Source organism: Gekko japonicus, unplaced genomic scaffold (assembly GCF_001447785.1).
Source record: "Gekko japonicus isolate JY-2015 unplaced genomic scaffold, Gekko_japonicus_V1.1 scaffold288, whole genome shotgun sequence".
NCBI classification, from domain to species: Eukaryota; Metazoa; Chordata; class Lepidosauria; order Squamata; family Gekkonidae; genus Gekko; species Gekko japonicus.
In genome coordinates this window covers 321745-338726 of record NW_015173682.1, presented here as the reverse complement: position 1 = coordinate 338726, position 16982 = coordinate 321745, and the positions used below count along the sequence as shown (strand labels likewise).

At 42.1% G+C, this 16982-nt stretch overlaps 1 protein-coding gene across 1 annotated transcript in view; it reads right to left on the bottom strand.

Moving 5' to 3' along the window:
- LOC107120373 (attractin-like protein 1) overlaps positions 1-16982 on the bottom strand; it is a 910146-nt gene that overhangs the window by 592885 nt on the left and 300279 nt on the right. Inside the window, 1 exon segment of the mRNA XM_015423059.1 lies at positions 16489-16582. Coding sequence (XP_015278545.1) covers positions 16489-16582 — 94 coding nt within the window.

Genomic DNA, 16982 nt, shown 5'->3' with positions numbered 1-16982 from the left:
GACATACACTTACATATTCCCACCCACACATTTATTTATTTATTTATAGATTTATATCCCGCCCTCCCAACAGCTCAGGGAGGCTAACATACGGCAAAAGCTGCATTACATAGATAAAATACAACAAAACAAAACCACATTAAAACACAAAATAAAACCATACAATATTTAAAGTGCTCTAGTCTTCCTACATATAAATCACCCAAGATGGGATCAGTGAACCCAGTGCGGCGGCCAGCTGTCTCTAGCGCGGTCTCCAGTAGTGCTGTTCTATGTGCATTCTGCCAGGCGATAGTTGCCCTATATGATGGAAACAACAGTAGGACAATGCCACAATGGTAGAATAGTGGCGGCGGCGGCTCCTACTTAAAGGCCTGGCGGAAGAGCTCCATCTTACAGGCCCTGCGGAACTGCACAAGGTCCCGCAGGGCCCAGATCTTCTCTGGAAGCTCGTTCCACCAGGTAGGAGCCACCACCGAAAATGCTCTGGCCCTAGTGGGGGCAAACTTCACATCTCGGGGCCTGGAACTTCCAGGAGGTGGAGACTCCCCGATCTTAGTGCTCTTGGGGGAACATACGGGGAACATACGAGGAGAGGCGGTCCTTCAGGTAAGCTGGACCCCGGCCATTCAGGGCTTTAAAGGTGAGAACCAGCACTTTGAAGCGAGTCCGGTATGCTATCGGCAGCCAGTGTAGTGCTTGCAGCACAGGCCGGATGTGGTCTCGCCTAGAGAGGCCCATCAGCAGCCTGGCCACAACATTCTGCACTAGCCGCAGCTTCCAGATTTATGACAGAGGCAGCCCTAAGTAGAGAGCGTTACAGTAGTCCAGTCTCGAGGTAACTGTCGCATGGATCACAGTGGCCAGGTCATCACGCTCAAGGTAGGGGACCAACTGCCAAGCCAGCCGCAGATGGTAAAAGGCTGCCTTGGCAGTGGTTGCCACCTGGGCCTCCATCGTTAACGAGGGGTCCAGGAGCACCCCCAAACTCCTAACCTCCCGTGCAGGCACCAACGGCACCCCGCCGAAGGTCGGGAGCAGGAGCCCCAACCCCAAACCAGTCCGACTCAGGCCCAGGACCTCCGTCTTTGCCAGATTTAATTTCAACCTACTCAGTCTGAGCCAACCAGCCACAGCTTGTAATGTCCAATGAAGGTCTTCGGGATCAGAGTCTGACTGGCTGCCTAGCATCAGATAGAGCTGGGTATCATCAGCATATTGATCACCCAAGCCCACACCTCCAGGCAATCAGGGAGAGGGGGCACATATTGATCTTAAACCACATAGGGGATAACACAGCTCCCTGGGGCACCCCACACTCAAGGGAGTGCCTTTGAGACCGCTGGTCCCCAATCGCCACGCTCTGTCCCCGACCTTGGAGAATAAAGGCAAACCATTGAAGAGCAAGCCCCTAAATCCCCACGTCAGCGAGGCGGCAGGCCAGCAGCTGGTGGTTGACCATGTCAAACGCAGCCGACAGGTCTAACAACACCAGTGCCGCCACACCACCTCGATCCAGATGCCTACGGAGACCATCCATCAGAGCAACCAGCACCGTCTCTGTCCCATGACCCGGGCGAAAACCGGACTGGAAAGGATCGAAGATGGAAGCCTCACCCAGGTACCCCTGTAGCTGTGATGCCACCGCCCACTCAATGAGTTTGCCCAAATAAGGCAAATTGGAAACCGGCCGATAGTTGGCCAATTCAGCCGGGTCCAAAGTTCTTTTTTCAAGAGATGGCGGACCATTGCTTTCTTGAGTGCTCTGGGGAACCGTCCCTCTGCAAGGGACTTGTTGACAATCTCCTGCAGTGCACCTCGAAACCCCTCGTGGCCAGCTTTAATAAGCCAGGAGGGGCACGGATCCAGGTCACATGTGGTTGGGTGCAGCGATACAAGTAGCCTGTCAGCTTCCTCCAGGCTGAGTAGGTAAAAACTCACTAAACCCGGCACCAAAGACGTGCAAGGGGCCTCGAGTTCCCTAACTGTATCAATTATGGCGGGGAGGTCACGGCGGAGAGCCAAGACTTTATCTGCAAAATAGCTTGCAAATGCCTCAGAGCCTAAATCCAATTCCCTAGCATTTTGCCTGCCCTGGGGCAGAGCTGTCAAAGACCAAATTACACTAAATAATTGGGCCGGGTGTGAGCCAGCAGATGCAATCGAGGTTGCATAGAACTCTTTCTTTGTGGCCTTGACTGCCATCTCATAGGATCTCATAAACGTCCTATAGGATGTTCTTGACTCTTCGTCGCGAGCACGGTGCCACCGTCTCTCTAGCCGTCTCAGTTCTCGCTTCACTGGGGGCAGACTGTATCAGGAGTCAGCAGTGAACCCCCCAACCCCTCAGATCCCAGTGCCAAATGCTACAGACAAATGCTAGTTCAAAGAACGTCCCCCGCTACCTTTTACATAGTAGTCATTTTGGACATACACATTGTTCCCCAGTTACTGATACTAGTGTACTTTAAAATGTTTCTATGATATTATTATGAAATGAACAACTTTTCCCTCACCAAAAAGGCAATCAGATTTCTGTTCACTGTGTTACATAAAGCCTTGGTTGTTATTCTAATTGTATAATGTTCTATACCTATAGCAAAAAAACTAGGCAAAGGAGGTCATGTATGGAACGCAAATAAGAAAAATACAAACAATTACACTGATTATTTTACATCCCATTGAAATTAACCCTGAAATGTTAGGTTTTTTATATATAAATTGTCAAATAAAAGGGATATGACAAATCCAGAGCTGCTTGTTTTAATTATCTGAGACTTAACCTATTAATACGAAAGACACACATCTTGCATGAACAAAAGCTACTGGAGAGGAATAAAAACTGTATACATTGCTAAGGGGGAAAAGAATAATTTTTAGAAATCTTGCCTGACACTAATTAGATGCAGAAAGGAGGGAGTAGCATGGGACCAATTTTCTGTGCCTGAACCATAAGGACAGCAGATACAGCTTATGCAATCTATAACAAGACACACACACCCATCCCACCTCAGCTCTAGCATTACTTTTGGGTGGCCTGCCCATTGGTTAAATACCAGACACTTCAGTTGGTAGCATATCACAGGTAACCCTTTACTCTCTTGTATGATCCAGTGATAAATACTGATTTTCACCTTGTCATATAAAAAGCATGCATGTTCCTGAAGCCCTTGTAGTCACTGCTGAATAAGAATTAAATTTGTTTTGGAAAAAGTATGATTATAAAGCAAACAGGCATTTTATTTTCCACTGTTCATATCCAGGCATGTATTCAGTGTACATAGTCTGGGAGAAGAAAGTCTGTACCCAAATATAGGAGACTGATCATCTTTGGACCTGTAAAAAGGAAGCATTTGAAGGCTACTACCTTAGCTAGGCAGAGTATCAAGCCCCAGTTCAAGACTGGTGCCAGACCAGTACTTTCCAGTCTGGTACAAGAACTGGGTCACTAGTGAATATTGCAGTCTAGAATCAGAGGTCCTTGCAATACTTTCCCTTTGGGTTTCTCACAGGAGTGTTTATTGATTCTGGGGTCCTGAACAAGTGTCAAGGATGGCCCTCCTACACACCCCTTTTTATCTCACCCTCCTTCCAAGAAGCTCAGGGACTCCTACAGCCAGGTCTGGCTCAAGGGTTTTTGGCGCCCCAGGCAATCTATAACTTTGGCTGCCCCCAAACATATTCATTGTAGTGACGAGGCTGACAATTGCCTGGATGAAAAAAGGTCTTGTCCCTTTGACAGAGACATTATGGAATGTTATTTACTACAAGGTATTGTTTCCAGAAAGAAGAAGAGTTTGTGGGTTTGCAAGAATGTATTATAGCAAAGAGAAGAAATCACAGAAGGGGAGATAGCAGCAGCTGCAGAATACAGAGTAAGGAAAGCGGGAGGAGAAGTGAAACTGTAAGGAGGGGAGCAAAGGCAGGACATGGTATCAGGCACCTGCCTAGAAGATGCTGTGTATTGGTAGCCGTAAGTCTCAGTGACCCCTCTGCTTTTAGTCAGGAAGAAGAAGAATTCCCTTGCCAGGAACAAGAGGCAAACACTCCAGGGCTGGACCTTTGTGGCCTGCGGGAAGGGGAAGGGGGAGGCCTGTGGGTCTAGTGAGGTCCCCAACTCCCTGGGCTTCCTCTGTGTGGCCAGATGGCAGGCTGACACCGAGGGAAGGCAAGAATGCTGGATTTGGTGCACCCTCAAAACTTTCACCTCTCAGGGCCAGCTGTTGCTGCCCTGGCTGCACATGTGATAAGAAGGAGCACGTATGTGCTGTCAGCAGAGGTGCAGCTACAGCCTGGTCTGGGAAGGACAGAAGGGAGGGTGGGGTGACTGCCTGGCCATATGCCAGTGAGGCAGAAAGTAACTCCATCCCTTGCTGTCTCTATGGACTGTGCTGGAGCAGCTTGTCAAGTATAAGGTGGTGCCCCCTACGCCCCACCTGCACAGAACAGAAGCCGCTGACTGCTGGCTCCTGCCAGGCTGGCCACACTGCCTGTGACTTACTTGATGCCTGTCCTCCTTGCCACAGCAGAGACCAGTGGGTGGTGCTGAAGGACAGGCAAAGGCCTCTCAGACCTCCCCAGTGAAGGGTCCAGGAAAGCTCCCCAAGATACCTCATGGTTAACACCCCTCATGGTTTCCCAGACCCTGTTCTGTAAGGCCAAAGCAACAGAAAGCACATGTGCTACTTCTGTCTATCTGTATACGTGACATAAAATTCTGATCACTACCATTTTTCCATCTAGTTGACCATCTAGTTGACCAATGAACAAACTGATCAGCAGAATTTTTCAATTATCAACTAATTATTAACTATTCTTCCCTTGAAAGAGACTTGAAATGGTTTCTATGAGCAGATTCAGAGAATATGTGAACAGTCTAGCCCTAAGTACACCACACAGGAACATTTCCCCCCTGCTCCAAGAGGTGAACTATGATCTCGGAGTGCATTTCCATGGGTTGAAGAAATCTTTCAGTTAATAGGTTATTGTGATAACATCAGTCAAGATGTGAAAAATTTGAATCCATTCGAATCCAGCTATTTGCTGACTAAATAAGATCATCCATATTTTTAATTCAAAGCCATTCACATAGATTTGTTTTCACTCCACGTACTACTGGTACAACACATTTACAACTCAGCCACAAAGGAACAATATTTGCTATACTCCAGGCATTCTTTCAACTGCCAGCATACAACATTTTTGCAGGTATTTATAGCTGCTTTTTCAGCACCATTTTCGTTTACCTTCACAAAAAGTGTGATCTAGTAAAAGAACAAAGTACTTTGCAGTTTTACACTTTAACTCCTAGCCAGCAGGAATGGTGCTCATTGTTTTTCAAAATTAAAAGTAAACTAGGAAATTATATTCTTAAGAATATACAATTATCTCATACTTACACAGGTGGTCAGATCTCTTATTTTCAAAGAGATTTTTATAAATTATACACAAGTTTGTTTGTTTTTTAAGGAAGGAAGGAAAACCTACTCTTGCAACAGAGAAAAATTCTACAGAAGACTGAAAGAAAAGGGGGGGGGGTAGTTTAAACCAAGATCAGAAAAACGGAAGGCAAATATGGAAAAACACTGGGAAAATTTCTTGTAAAATATGTCTTGTATACAGAATGACACTTGATTCTATGCTTTGCTATTCAAAGTCTGTCATATCTTTTTTGTCAGTGTAGTATAGTGGTCAGGGATTTGCCAGTGGAGTATATTTGAAAAACTAGGATCTGGGAAATCCAGGACCAATCCTAATTCTGCCATGGAAGCTTGGTGGGTGACCTTGGGCCAGAGGGGATAATAGGGATGGGCCTGAACTGGGAAAATGCAGTTCAGTTTGCTTCATGGTTTGTGGCTGAACCATGAACCAAACCACGAACCGAATCAGATTTGTTTGCAAACCAAACCAGTTTATGGCGCATGGCCCCTCAAACCCCATTTAAACAGGGTTTGCAGAAAGTCTGAAAAACAGTTGAGTGATGGGGAACAGATTGTTCCCCGTCACTCAGCTGTTTCAGGCTGTCTTGTGCAGGCCCTTTAAAATTTAAAGAGATTGCACAAGACCGCCTGAAACAGCTGAGAGCTTCTCCCCACTGTGCAACTGTTTTTGCCACTTTCATAGGGAACAGAAAGCAAGGCTTTTAAGAAACTCAGAGTCCTTTTGAACCTCTGCCTTCTGCCTCATCCACAAACTGCTTTTAACGTTCATGGAAGTTTGTGATGGTAGACCCATCATAAACATCTGTTCACGAACCATGAACAGGGCAAAATTAGTGATTAATTTTACTTCGTGGTTTGGTTTGTGTCTATCCCTTGGGGATCATAATGTACACTTACATGTTTAAAAAATGTATGAAAGAAACACATTTTAAATCATCCATCATTCGGTTAAATTTTCTCTAGTACACATACTGCCCAGGGAACAGAGCAATGCTGGAATTCTCAGGGTCCCAATTCAGATAATTAATAACTCACTTCCAGCTTCATTTAGTTAGAAGAAAACACCCATGATATCACAGTACATATGTTTAGAATTGTAACCCATGTGGTAGAAAACTACATACATGTTGCTACTAGCTAAGTGCTGCAAATCCTTACAATATGCTGGGGGTTGATATGAGACTCCTGTTGCTTCACTCTTCTTTTGGGAGACCAATGAACCAAAAATCTCTTAACTGTGTAATGTAATCAAAGAAATTGTGTTTAAGGAAACAATTTTAAGTCTGTATCAACACTAATAGTCCAGAAAGGTAAGAGTCTTTGAAAAGAACTACCGATAATATTTAAAAGATACTGTTTAATAACACTCTAGAATTCTAATGGCATTTTCCCCATTTTCTGACAGGAAATGCTGCTTGGCTAGAAGAGCAATTTTATTAATTGCCAGGTTACATATCTCTTGGATCCTATCATATCCTTCCTTGATAGAGGAAGTGCTTTTAAAATGTTATTGCAAAATAATTGCCATTTATTCCCACTCACCCATCCAAGCAGGAGAAACATGAACTTTAACAGGGAACAAGAGACAAAGAGGCATTAAATTTGCTTTTAAACACATTGGTAAAATGCCACCAAAATCACTAAAATTGTGATCCTGGTCTATTATTATATGAAATGTCTCTCTACATGCTATAGAAAAATTAAGCTGGTATCTTGTCCTATACAGGAACAAAGGGAAAAAGGAGGGGATCAATAACAACTTTGTAGGATTTTAATAGGATTTTTCCCCACTACATAGGTCAGGAACATAGGAGATATTAGTTCAATTGTATTTGCATCAACATACTGGCCTATATCTAAATAAAGTTTAAAAAAACTTAAGTGCCCTTAAATTCTTAAAAGGGGGAAGCAATTTCTGCTTATTCCCCACAAACATTGTTCCTGGGGGTCAGGAGACCCTCAGAACCAGTGTAGTGGGAGGCTGCAGTGGGAGGGGAAAACCTACAGAAATTGCAATTCTCTCTTATGAAAACTTGTCACCTTTAGTCTTTGGAATGTGGTTGGATACAGGTCACTCACTATATCTTATTTTGCCAATCAATGCAATATGTCCTATTTTATTTTTTGTACTATTATTCTTAAGTAAATCCTATAGCTAAAATGTTCCTGAATTGCTTTCCTGGATTATACTTGCCTAGTCAATTACTGTATGCACATGTCAAAGAATCTTGTCTCTGGGAATTGCTCAACACAGAGGTATGTATATTTAAAAAAATTCTTTGTTTCCCAATATAGTGACATCATGTATACTCCTGAATAAAGAAGCAGAAGTATTGTTAAGACACCACTACAAGGTGCTGAACATCCCTGTGCTGTACCAAAATTGTTAAGAGAGACTATGCAAGTAGTAGATGCAGATCTGGCTTACATTATTCGCTCTTTTCAGATGTTACAGCAAAAGACTGGTAAGAGACAATGTATAAGCTCCCTTCGTGCTCGCTCAGCCCCTCCAAATAGCATCTGAAACTAATCTTAGTGAAACAGGTGTTATTCATTCTTCTGAATGCAGAATCTTCCATTTGATCCTAAGCTAATTTACTAGAAATAAGAGGTGGTTTAAATATTACAGTGCCCAGTTTAGCAATGTAGAAAAATGTCTCTGTATGCAGGTACTTCACACAGAAGAACTTCTGGCAATAATATTGAGTCACTTCTCCAGCTTAGCTCAAATAATATGGTAAATTGGTTCAGAAATGCTATGGCTACTTCACAGAGTGTCATTAGGCAGTAACAGTTGTCAGAAGTATTCACAGGGAATGTGTAATGTTTAAATCAGCTTGTAGTCCAGTTGATGTCAAAGCATGATAGTGCTTGGGATTGAAGGAAGATGTAGTCTGCCTAGTTAATTTAAAAATACCTTGTACTAGAAAACAATTCAACAGTTTAAAACACCCTGTAATAATACTCAACTCTAAAGTAAATTTACTGAATATTTGAACAAGAAAAGAAAAATCCGTTGCTCTGAAAGGCAAGCGCAGCTACATTAAAAGAAACATCCACCTCTTTCTCCCTGGATTTCTATAGCTTCTGCTACTTGAAATAATTTGTTTTATACAGTCCCTATGATTTCTAAAAAGCCTGTGCTCCAAGGAGCACAGCATTCACTGCATACTATGAACAGTAAGGAAGGGTGGGGGTGGGAGGAGCAATGTTCTGTACCACAGCTATGACTTTGTAATCAATAGGATTCTTGACAGGAATATAAATCTAACTTACAGAGTGAACAGCTAAAGTTTGAAATTTTCATGGAAATCCTTACTTTAGTAATCACAGATTTATAGGCTTGCTGCTGAGACTGCACAATGGCCTGCCCAACAAGTGGAAAAACAATTTATATCCAGAGCTAGAGCGTATCAGTACCTGAGCATGCATTGTATAGATGTTTCGGTCCCAAACAGAAAAACTGCAGAACATAACACATATAATTTTCCAACACTGAAAAAATTATCCATAACTCAAATAATTTTCAGGATATATTTTGTATGTAAATAGATGTGCCTTTGAAAAAAGCACATACAAATAAAAATGCTCATTTGGATTATCAACCCATTAGTGGTTTAATATAGGAACCCTTAAACTTTTTGAGCCTGTGGCACCTTTGGAATTTTGACACAGCGTGGTGGGTGCGGCACACAAAACACAAACACCACAAAACAGCTGGTGCAGGATGTGGAACCAGCCAGAAAACAGCTGCCATGGCTTACCTTCAGTCACACTGCTGCCAAAGCAACATCCTTAAAAATCTGCACCACCACTCAAATCTCCAGTGACCAATCAGAAGCCTTGCCATGCAAAAGCCCCATCAGGCCCCAACCACTTTCTAAAAACACTTGGTGGGCACCAGGGAAAGGTATCAGTGGGTGCCATGGCATCCACGGGCACTATGTTGGGGACCTCTGGTTTAATATATCACTTGCCTTGCTATTAAAGGCTGAAATCCAAAGCATACTTGCTTGGGCATAAGCACCAGAATCAGAAACACAGATGTGTGCTGGAGTAGGAGGCAGAGAAAGAGTGAAGTAGATTCTGGTAAACAAAAATTTTTATTTTCCTTCATTGAGAAATCTTTACATCCATTAAAATTCGTCAGTCATTAATTACATTGTTCCCAATTCACTCCCCTACCCTCCTGGCTTCCCGCAATGACCTCTCCCTTTCCCCCCATATTTCAACACCACTTCAGTGTTCTCGTTGTTCTTAAACATTAGTATCCCTAGATAACATACAGTCACATTAATATTGTTCTAAACATAGTAAATTTAGCTTAACATCCCAGTTCTTTTCAAGGTAGATTTTGAAGTCCTTCCATTCTTCCACGAACTCTTCGTCTTCTTTGTTATTTAATTTTCTTGTGATTTTATCCATTTCTGCCATGAACAGAACTTTTTGTATCCAATCTTCAAGCTCTGGTACTTTATCCAATTTCCAGTGTTGCGCATAAGTCATTCTAGCTGTTGTTATTAAGTACCAGAGCAAAGTCTTTTTTGATATGTTCACTTCTTCCATTTTGAGACCCAAAAGCAGAATTTCCGGTGATTTTTTGAATGAGCATTTAAATATTTTTTGTATCTCTTCGTGGACTTTTGTCCAAAAATCCCTGGCTTTTTCACACGTCCACCACATATGGTAAAATGAACCTTCATGTTTTTTACATTTCCAACATCTATTTGACATATTTTGGTTCATATTTGCTATTTTTTTTGGTGTCATGTACCATCTATACATCTATAGATGATGTCATGTACCATCTATACATCTATACTTCTGATGCCCTCATGGGAGGGCATCAGAAGTAGATTCTAAAGGAGCAAGCTCTATCACACCTTAACAAACATCTCCATTTACTACACATTTTTACTCAGGAGTAAGTTTATGATCATAGCCTTAAGTAAAATTTGTATTTTAAGGTTCTGTTTTTTTAAAAAAAAGAATTAGTTGTAATCTTTGTTGTTGTTCAGTCGCACAGTCGAGTCCGACTCTTCGCGACCCCATGGACCAGCTCCCGCCAGGCCCTCCTGTCTTCCGCCGTCCTCTGAAGTTGGCTCAATTTCATGTTCGTTGCATTGATGACACTGTCTAACCATCTCATCCTTTGCCATCCCCATCTTCTTTGACCTTCAATCTTTCCCAGCATCAGGGTCTTCTCCAGTGAGTGCTCCCTTCTCATTTGGTGGCCAAAGTATTTGAGCTTCAGTTTTATTATCTGGCCTTCTAGGGAACAGACAGGGTTGATTTCTTTTAGGATTGACTGATTTGATCTTCTTGCAGTCCAAGGGACTCTCAAGAGTCTTCTCCAGCACCATAGTTCAAAAGAATCTATTCTTCGGCGCTCGGCCTTCCTTATAGTCCAACTCTCGCAGCCATACATGACTACTGGGAATACCATTGCTTTGACCATGCGGACTTTTGTTGGCAGGGTGATGTCTCTACTTTTTATCATTCTGTTTAGGTTCGCCATCGCTTTCCTCCCAAGGAGCAGGCGTCTTTTAATTTCATGGCTGCAGTCACAGTCTGCGGTGATCTGGGATCCCAGGAACGTGAAGTCTGTCACTACTTCCACGACTTCCCCTTCTATTTGCCAAGGAGTGATGGGGCCGGATGCCATGATCTTAGTTTTTTTGATGTTGAGCTTCAAGCCCACTTTTGCGCTCTCCTCTTTTACCCTGAGCAAGAGGCTCTTTAGGTCCTCTTCACTTTCTGCCATTAGAGTGGTATCGTCTGCATATCTGAGGTTGTTGATCTTTTCCCCAGCAATCTTAATTCCCGCTTGTGATTCATCCAGGCCAGCATTTCGCATGATGTACTCTGCATATATATTAAATAAGCAAGGTGACAGTATACATCCTTGTCGTACTCCTTTTCCTATGCTGAACCAATCAGTTGTTCCATATCCGGTTCTAACTGTTGCTTCTTGGCCCTTATACAGGTTTCTCAAGAGACATGTGAGGTGGTCTGGTACTCCCATCTCTTTAAGGACCTGCCATAGTTTGTTGTGATCCACACAGTCAAAGGCTTTAGCATAGTCAATGAAGCAGAAGTAGATGTTTTTCTGGTACTCTCTTGCTTTCTCCATAATCCAGCGAATGTTGGCAATTTGATCTCTAGTTCCTCTACCTCTTCGAAACCCAGCTTGTACTTCTGGCAGTTCTCTATCCATGTACTGTTGAAGCCTAGCTTGTAGGATCTTGAGCATGACCTTGCTAGTGTGTGATATGAGTGCAATTGTGCGATAGTTTGAACATTCCTTGGCATTGCCCTTCTTTGGGATTGGAATGTATGCTGATCTTTTCCAATCCTGTGGCCACTGTTGCGTTTTCCAAATTTGCTGGCAAATTGAGTGCAGCACTTTAACAGCATCATCTTTTAAGACTTTGAATAGCTCAGCTGGAATACCATCACCTCCACTAGTTTTGTTGTTAGTAATGCTTTCTAAGGCCCATTTAACTTCACATTCCAGGATGTCTGGCTTGAGGTCAGTGATTATACTGTCGTGGTTGTCAAGGACATCGAGGTCTTTCTTTCCTTTTCGCCTTTGCCTTTCGCTTTCCTTCTTTCCTCTGCTATTTGTAAAGCCTCATCAGAAAGCCACTTTGCTTTCTTGCATTTCTTTTTCTTTGGAATGGTGGTGATTGCTGCCTCCTGTACAATGTCACGAACCTCCGTCCATAGTTCTTCAGGCACTCTATCTATCAAATCTAGACCCTTGAATCTATTCTTCACCTCTACTGTATATTCATCAGGGATGCGATCTAGGTCAAACCTGAATGGCCTTGTGGTTTTCCCAATTTTCTTCAGTTTAAGCCTGAATTTTGCAATGAGTAGCTCATGATCTGAACCACAGTCAGCTCCAGGTCTTGTTTTTACTGACTGGACAGAGCTTCTCCATCTTTGACTGCAAATTATATAGTCAATCTGATTTCGGTGTTGCCCATCTGGTGATGTCCATGTGTAGAGTCGCCTCTTAGGTTGGTGGAAAAGGGTGTTGGAAAAGGGTAATATTTAGGCGTTGTTAAAAATGCAAATCCTAAAAAATACATAATAATGAAAAGTCTTTCAGATCTGTCATACAAAGAGGTCTTGTGGAGGTAAAAGTTTGCTTTAATCAGCTACAGGGCAGAAATTCAACAGAAGCAGCTTCCATAGCAGAGAGATTATTAAAGGCAAAGCACCAACATTTGGAAGGCAGGGTGGGAGGGCATCAGAAGTGAACTTTTCCAGTTTGGAAACCTCAGCTCCAATATGAGCTGAGCACCACCCCTTCCAAAGTTCACACCCAACTCATAATGGTTGTGGGAATTACTGAAGTCTCTCCATTCAATCTTGATTGAGATCTGATCTCTCATTAATCCTTGGGATTCAATCAGAAATTTTTCAGTCAGAATTGAAGATCTTCCATAGATGTTGAATAAACCCGAGTAAAAACAGTACCCCCCTTCCCCCCCATTGTCCACTGATACTACATGCATGGGGGGGGGGAGCACCACTAATGCAAATCTGGGGAAACCACTTCCATGACATTCCTAAGAATATTTACCAAAGATGGACATCAGGGAAAATATTTCTCTGAGGTACCTACGTGCAACTTCTCATGATTCAGCCATTTCTGGAAAAGTGCACCCAAGGATAACAGGGTTGCTCTTATCTGTAACAATTGTTCTTCTAGTGTCTTCTGTGCACATTGGGACTGCGTCTAAGCAGGCCTGCTGTGGAGGATTCTTTACCAAGCTTAAAAATGTCCTCTAGAGGGTGTTCTGCCTCCCTCATACCATAGTTAGCCATCTTTTCCTGCCCAAAACAGTCACATGGTCGAAGGGAGGGGGCACCCATGCCCCACAGTTCTGCTGGAGCTGCCATGGGTAACTGAAGAAAAAAGAAACTGTCTGGTACCTCACAGTGGGGGGGGGGGAACATGTGCCTGCACAGAAGACACTTGATGAACAATGGTTATAGGTAGAGCAACTCCATTTTCATCTTCAGTCTTTGGTGCAGTACTCCATTGGGATGTTCCCAAGCTATAGTCTAGTAGGTGGGCCACTGGAACAGGGAATGCAGCACAGCCTTGTCAACTTCTCATTCTCCTCTAGCTTGCAGGTCCAGTACATAATGTGTCTCAAACATGTCTGAAGGGGACTAGGTGGCTGCTCAGCAGATGTCAAGCAAAGGGACACCTCGTAGTATTGCAGTGGAGGACACTTGTGCTCTGGTTGAGTGAGTGCATGCCCATAAGGAAGACAGCAGCTTCGCTTGCTCATAGCATGGTTTGATTGCAGAGAAAACCCATCTGAACAATGAATTGGTGTTCACTGGTTTTCCCTTGTTACACCCGGTATATAAAACAAAAAATATCATTGCATAAATGGTTTGGTTCTCTGAAGGTAAAAAAGCAGTGCTCATCTGTCATCTAAGGTGTGAAATGCCAGCTCTGCAGAAGAGAAGGGTCTAGGAAAAAATACTGGTAGCACTATATCCTGCAACATGTAAAAGATGGAGACCACATTGGGTAAAAACTCTAAACTAGGACTGAGGACTACTCACTCGGGGGGGGGGGAATTGAGGGGTCAACACGCAGAGCAGCCAGCTTGCTAACCCTTCAGACAGAAGTTATGGTGACCAAGAAACATACCTTGACTGAAATGCAGTCTAATGGGCAAGGGGCAATAGGTTCAAATGGTTCCAGCATTAGCTGCAAGAGTACTAAGGAGAGGGACCACTGTGGTATTAGTGTGGGGCATGGAGGGTACATGTTCATTAGCCCCTTCAAAAACTGTTTGGAGAGCCTATGGGTTCTCGGTAAGATAAATTAGATAATTCTCTAATACAGTATTTTTAATATCATATTAAAGACAGAACAAAGTTTGAGTCCAGTGGTACCTTTAAGACCAAAACGTTTGGTTCTGGATATAAGCTTTCATGTGTATGCATACTTCTTCAGATACCAGAAGTGTGCATGGACACAACAGCTTATACCCAGAATAAAACTTTGTTGGTCCTACAGGTGCCACTGGACTCAAATTTTGTTATGCTGCTGCAGACCAGCATGGCTACTCACCTGAATCTGTATTAAAGTTATCTGCGTTTTGAGTAGAACAAAGAATTCTTCGACTTGGAATGTAAAATGAGCAATTTAGGCTGACAGATTCCCTTGTGTGTGTATGCACATAAGTTCTTTAAGTTTCTGGGGAAGTAGAAGTTTTTACCTTTTAATTTTTTTAATAACTAGAGTTCCATTGCTCAGCTGCAGAAGGGCAACCCCCCCACACACACAGAAACAAAAATAGGAGGAAAGAGGGTTTGTCTTATTTTTATATGATTTTAAATCTTTTTTTCTTTGCACTAGTAAGCAACACCACTCCTAGAGCACAGCATTTGTTGCTCTTTAAAAATTTTAAATCATAATTTTAAAAATGCTATATAAAAAGAAACAAATTCTTCTGCTGAGTAGTTTTTACTTTGTAACAGTACTCCAGAGAGATTTAAAATTTTTTAAAAAGAAATAAAACACTTACTAAGAGGAATCAAATTATTTTCACTACAACTCCCAAGAGCACTATGCACTGAGCTCAGCTCTTGTATCAACATACGAAGTGCAAGAGAGGACTTGGGAAAGGACAAGCTTTGTTCTGAATTTTCTCCCAGGAAGCTCATTTATGCCAAGCCGTTGTAAAGTGAGTGAAGTGGAGATGAGTTTCCTTAATAAAGATTACAAGCATTGACCATTATAACATCCACCATGTACTGTGTTTTTCAAGTGCTTATCCTTATTCTGAAGCAGTCCCACTGACTTCTGAAATTATATACATAAATGTTTCTTTTTTAAAAAAAGTCTTAAATGTTCAGTTCTGACTCAATGAAACCCAGGTGGCAGATAGAACAAGTCAGAGATCGCTGTGGTGGAACACAGCTGCTAGCAAGAATACATTCTTTTGACTCAACAGCTGCACCCACTCTTGAGGGCTAGAATCATGGTTACTAACACAACTGGGAATGAGCATGAGTTTCAACCACCTGGGAGTGGCCACAAAAAGCAGATAACTTCGTCCTTCAAATGCCTGGGTAAAACACTCTCTAACTTTGCTTCCATCTACAGAGCAGATACCATTAAAAGACTTGACTTGGACTTGAGCCTCACAATATTTTATTTCTAGTAGTTCTTACCTCCACAAGTGAGCAGGATCTGGTGGTCATGGACTCTGAGTAAAGTGTGCAAGGGCTCACTGGAGGGACCTGGATCAGGTAGAGCCATCTCCAGCTTAGGAGTCTCTTGGCTGACCGATCTGGGTTTGGTGGTGGGGCACGCAAATAGCACCTCAACAGCTGGTGCTATCTAATCCTCCCCCACTCTGTCAATTAGTCTGAAAGTCTTTGGAGTTTGTGTTATGATTACACTAACATGTATACAATTTTATAATTTTTTATCCCACTGGATATTTTCTTGTTTAACTATATCACTCCCTTCAAAAAAAACCATCCGTAACATATTTTTAAACAACAGCTATGCATTACTCGGCCTTTTTTTTCAACTTTCAAAGTATAATGTCAACTGCATTTCAAATATAAAGAACTAATACAAAACACTAAGCATTAATTTTTTCATTTTTAATAGCAAGAGACCTGTTATTTTCAGTTCAGAGAATATCGATCTAAAATATTTCCAATATTGTAACAATATAGTTACTGAGAACAATTTAAACAATCAATTGATTTGGGTTCTTTTTACAAGCAAAACAGAATCAGTTCTGCAGTCAAATACCTGCCAATGTTTTAAAATATCTACATTTCTTAAGTTTATTAGTATTGACCATGGCCTTTAAAAAAAGTAATAAATCATGTTTTTTCCTGAAGGAATGTGAAGTTCAGGATAGGCTGAATTATTGTGAAACCTCAACAGGAGTCACATTCAAGTAAAAATGGAATTTGTACTTAAATCACAATTAACTGTTCTTTAAACTTACATTTAAATGAAATGAGAATTTATTTTTGTACTCACAGTTGACACTGGTCTCCCTTGATTCCTTTAGTTGTACAGAAGCATTTTCCTGTTTGCATGTGACAAATATTTGCATGTCCACTGCAGGTGCAAGCTATAAAATCAAAGAGGAAACGGGTTTAATTATTACTCTTGTAGTATTTTGGATATCAGTACTATCAGTTTATGCAGCTGATGGGTAGAGTACTACATTCTATGGAAGGAAGAACCTGTAGCAAGTTCAAGACAACACACTACCACTGCCATTGGTTTTGTCATCTAACTTTGGTCACTTATGCAATAAATACCTTTTTTCCCAAATTTCCTTATTGGTATTTTTGGGGTATTTATTCAGAATAATTAGGTTTTCTAATCTGATTTGGCTATTGATCTAGCTGAGCCTGAACAAAAGCCAATATTATTCAGCTTTTATCTCTAGATCAGCTTCATTAGCCAAAGTGGTTTGAGTTCACCAACCTTCCGGGTGAACTTGAACCAGTTCTGGGTTCTTCGCA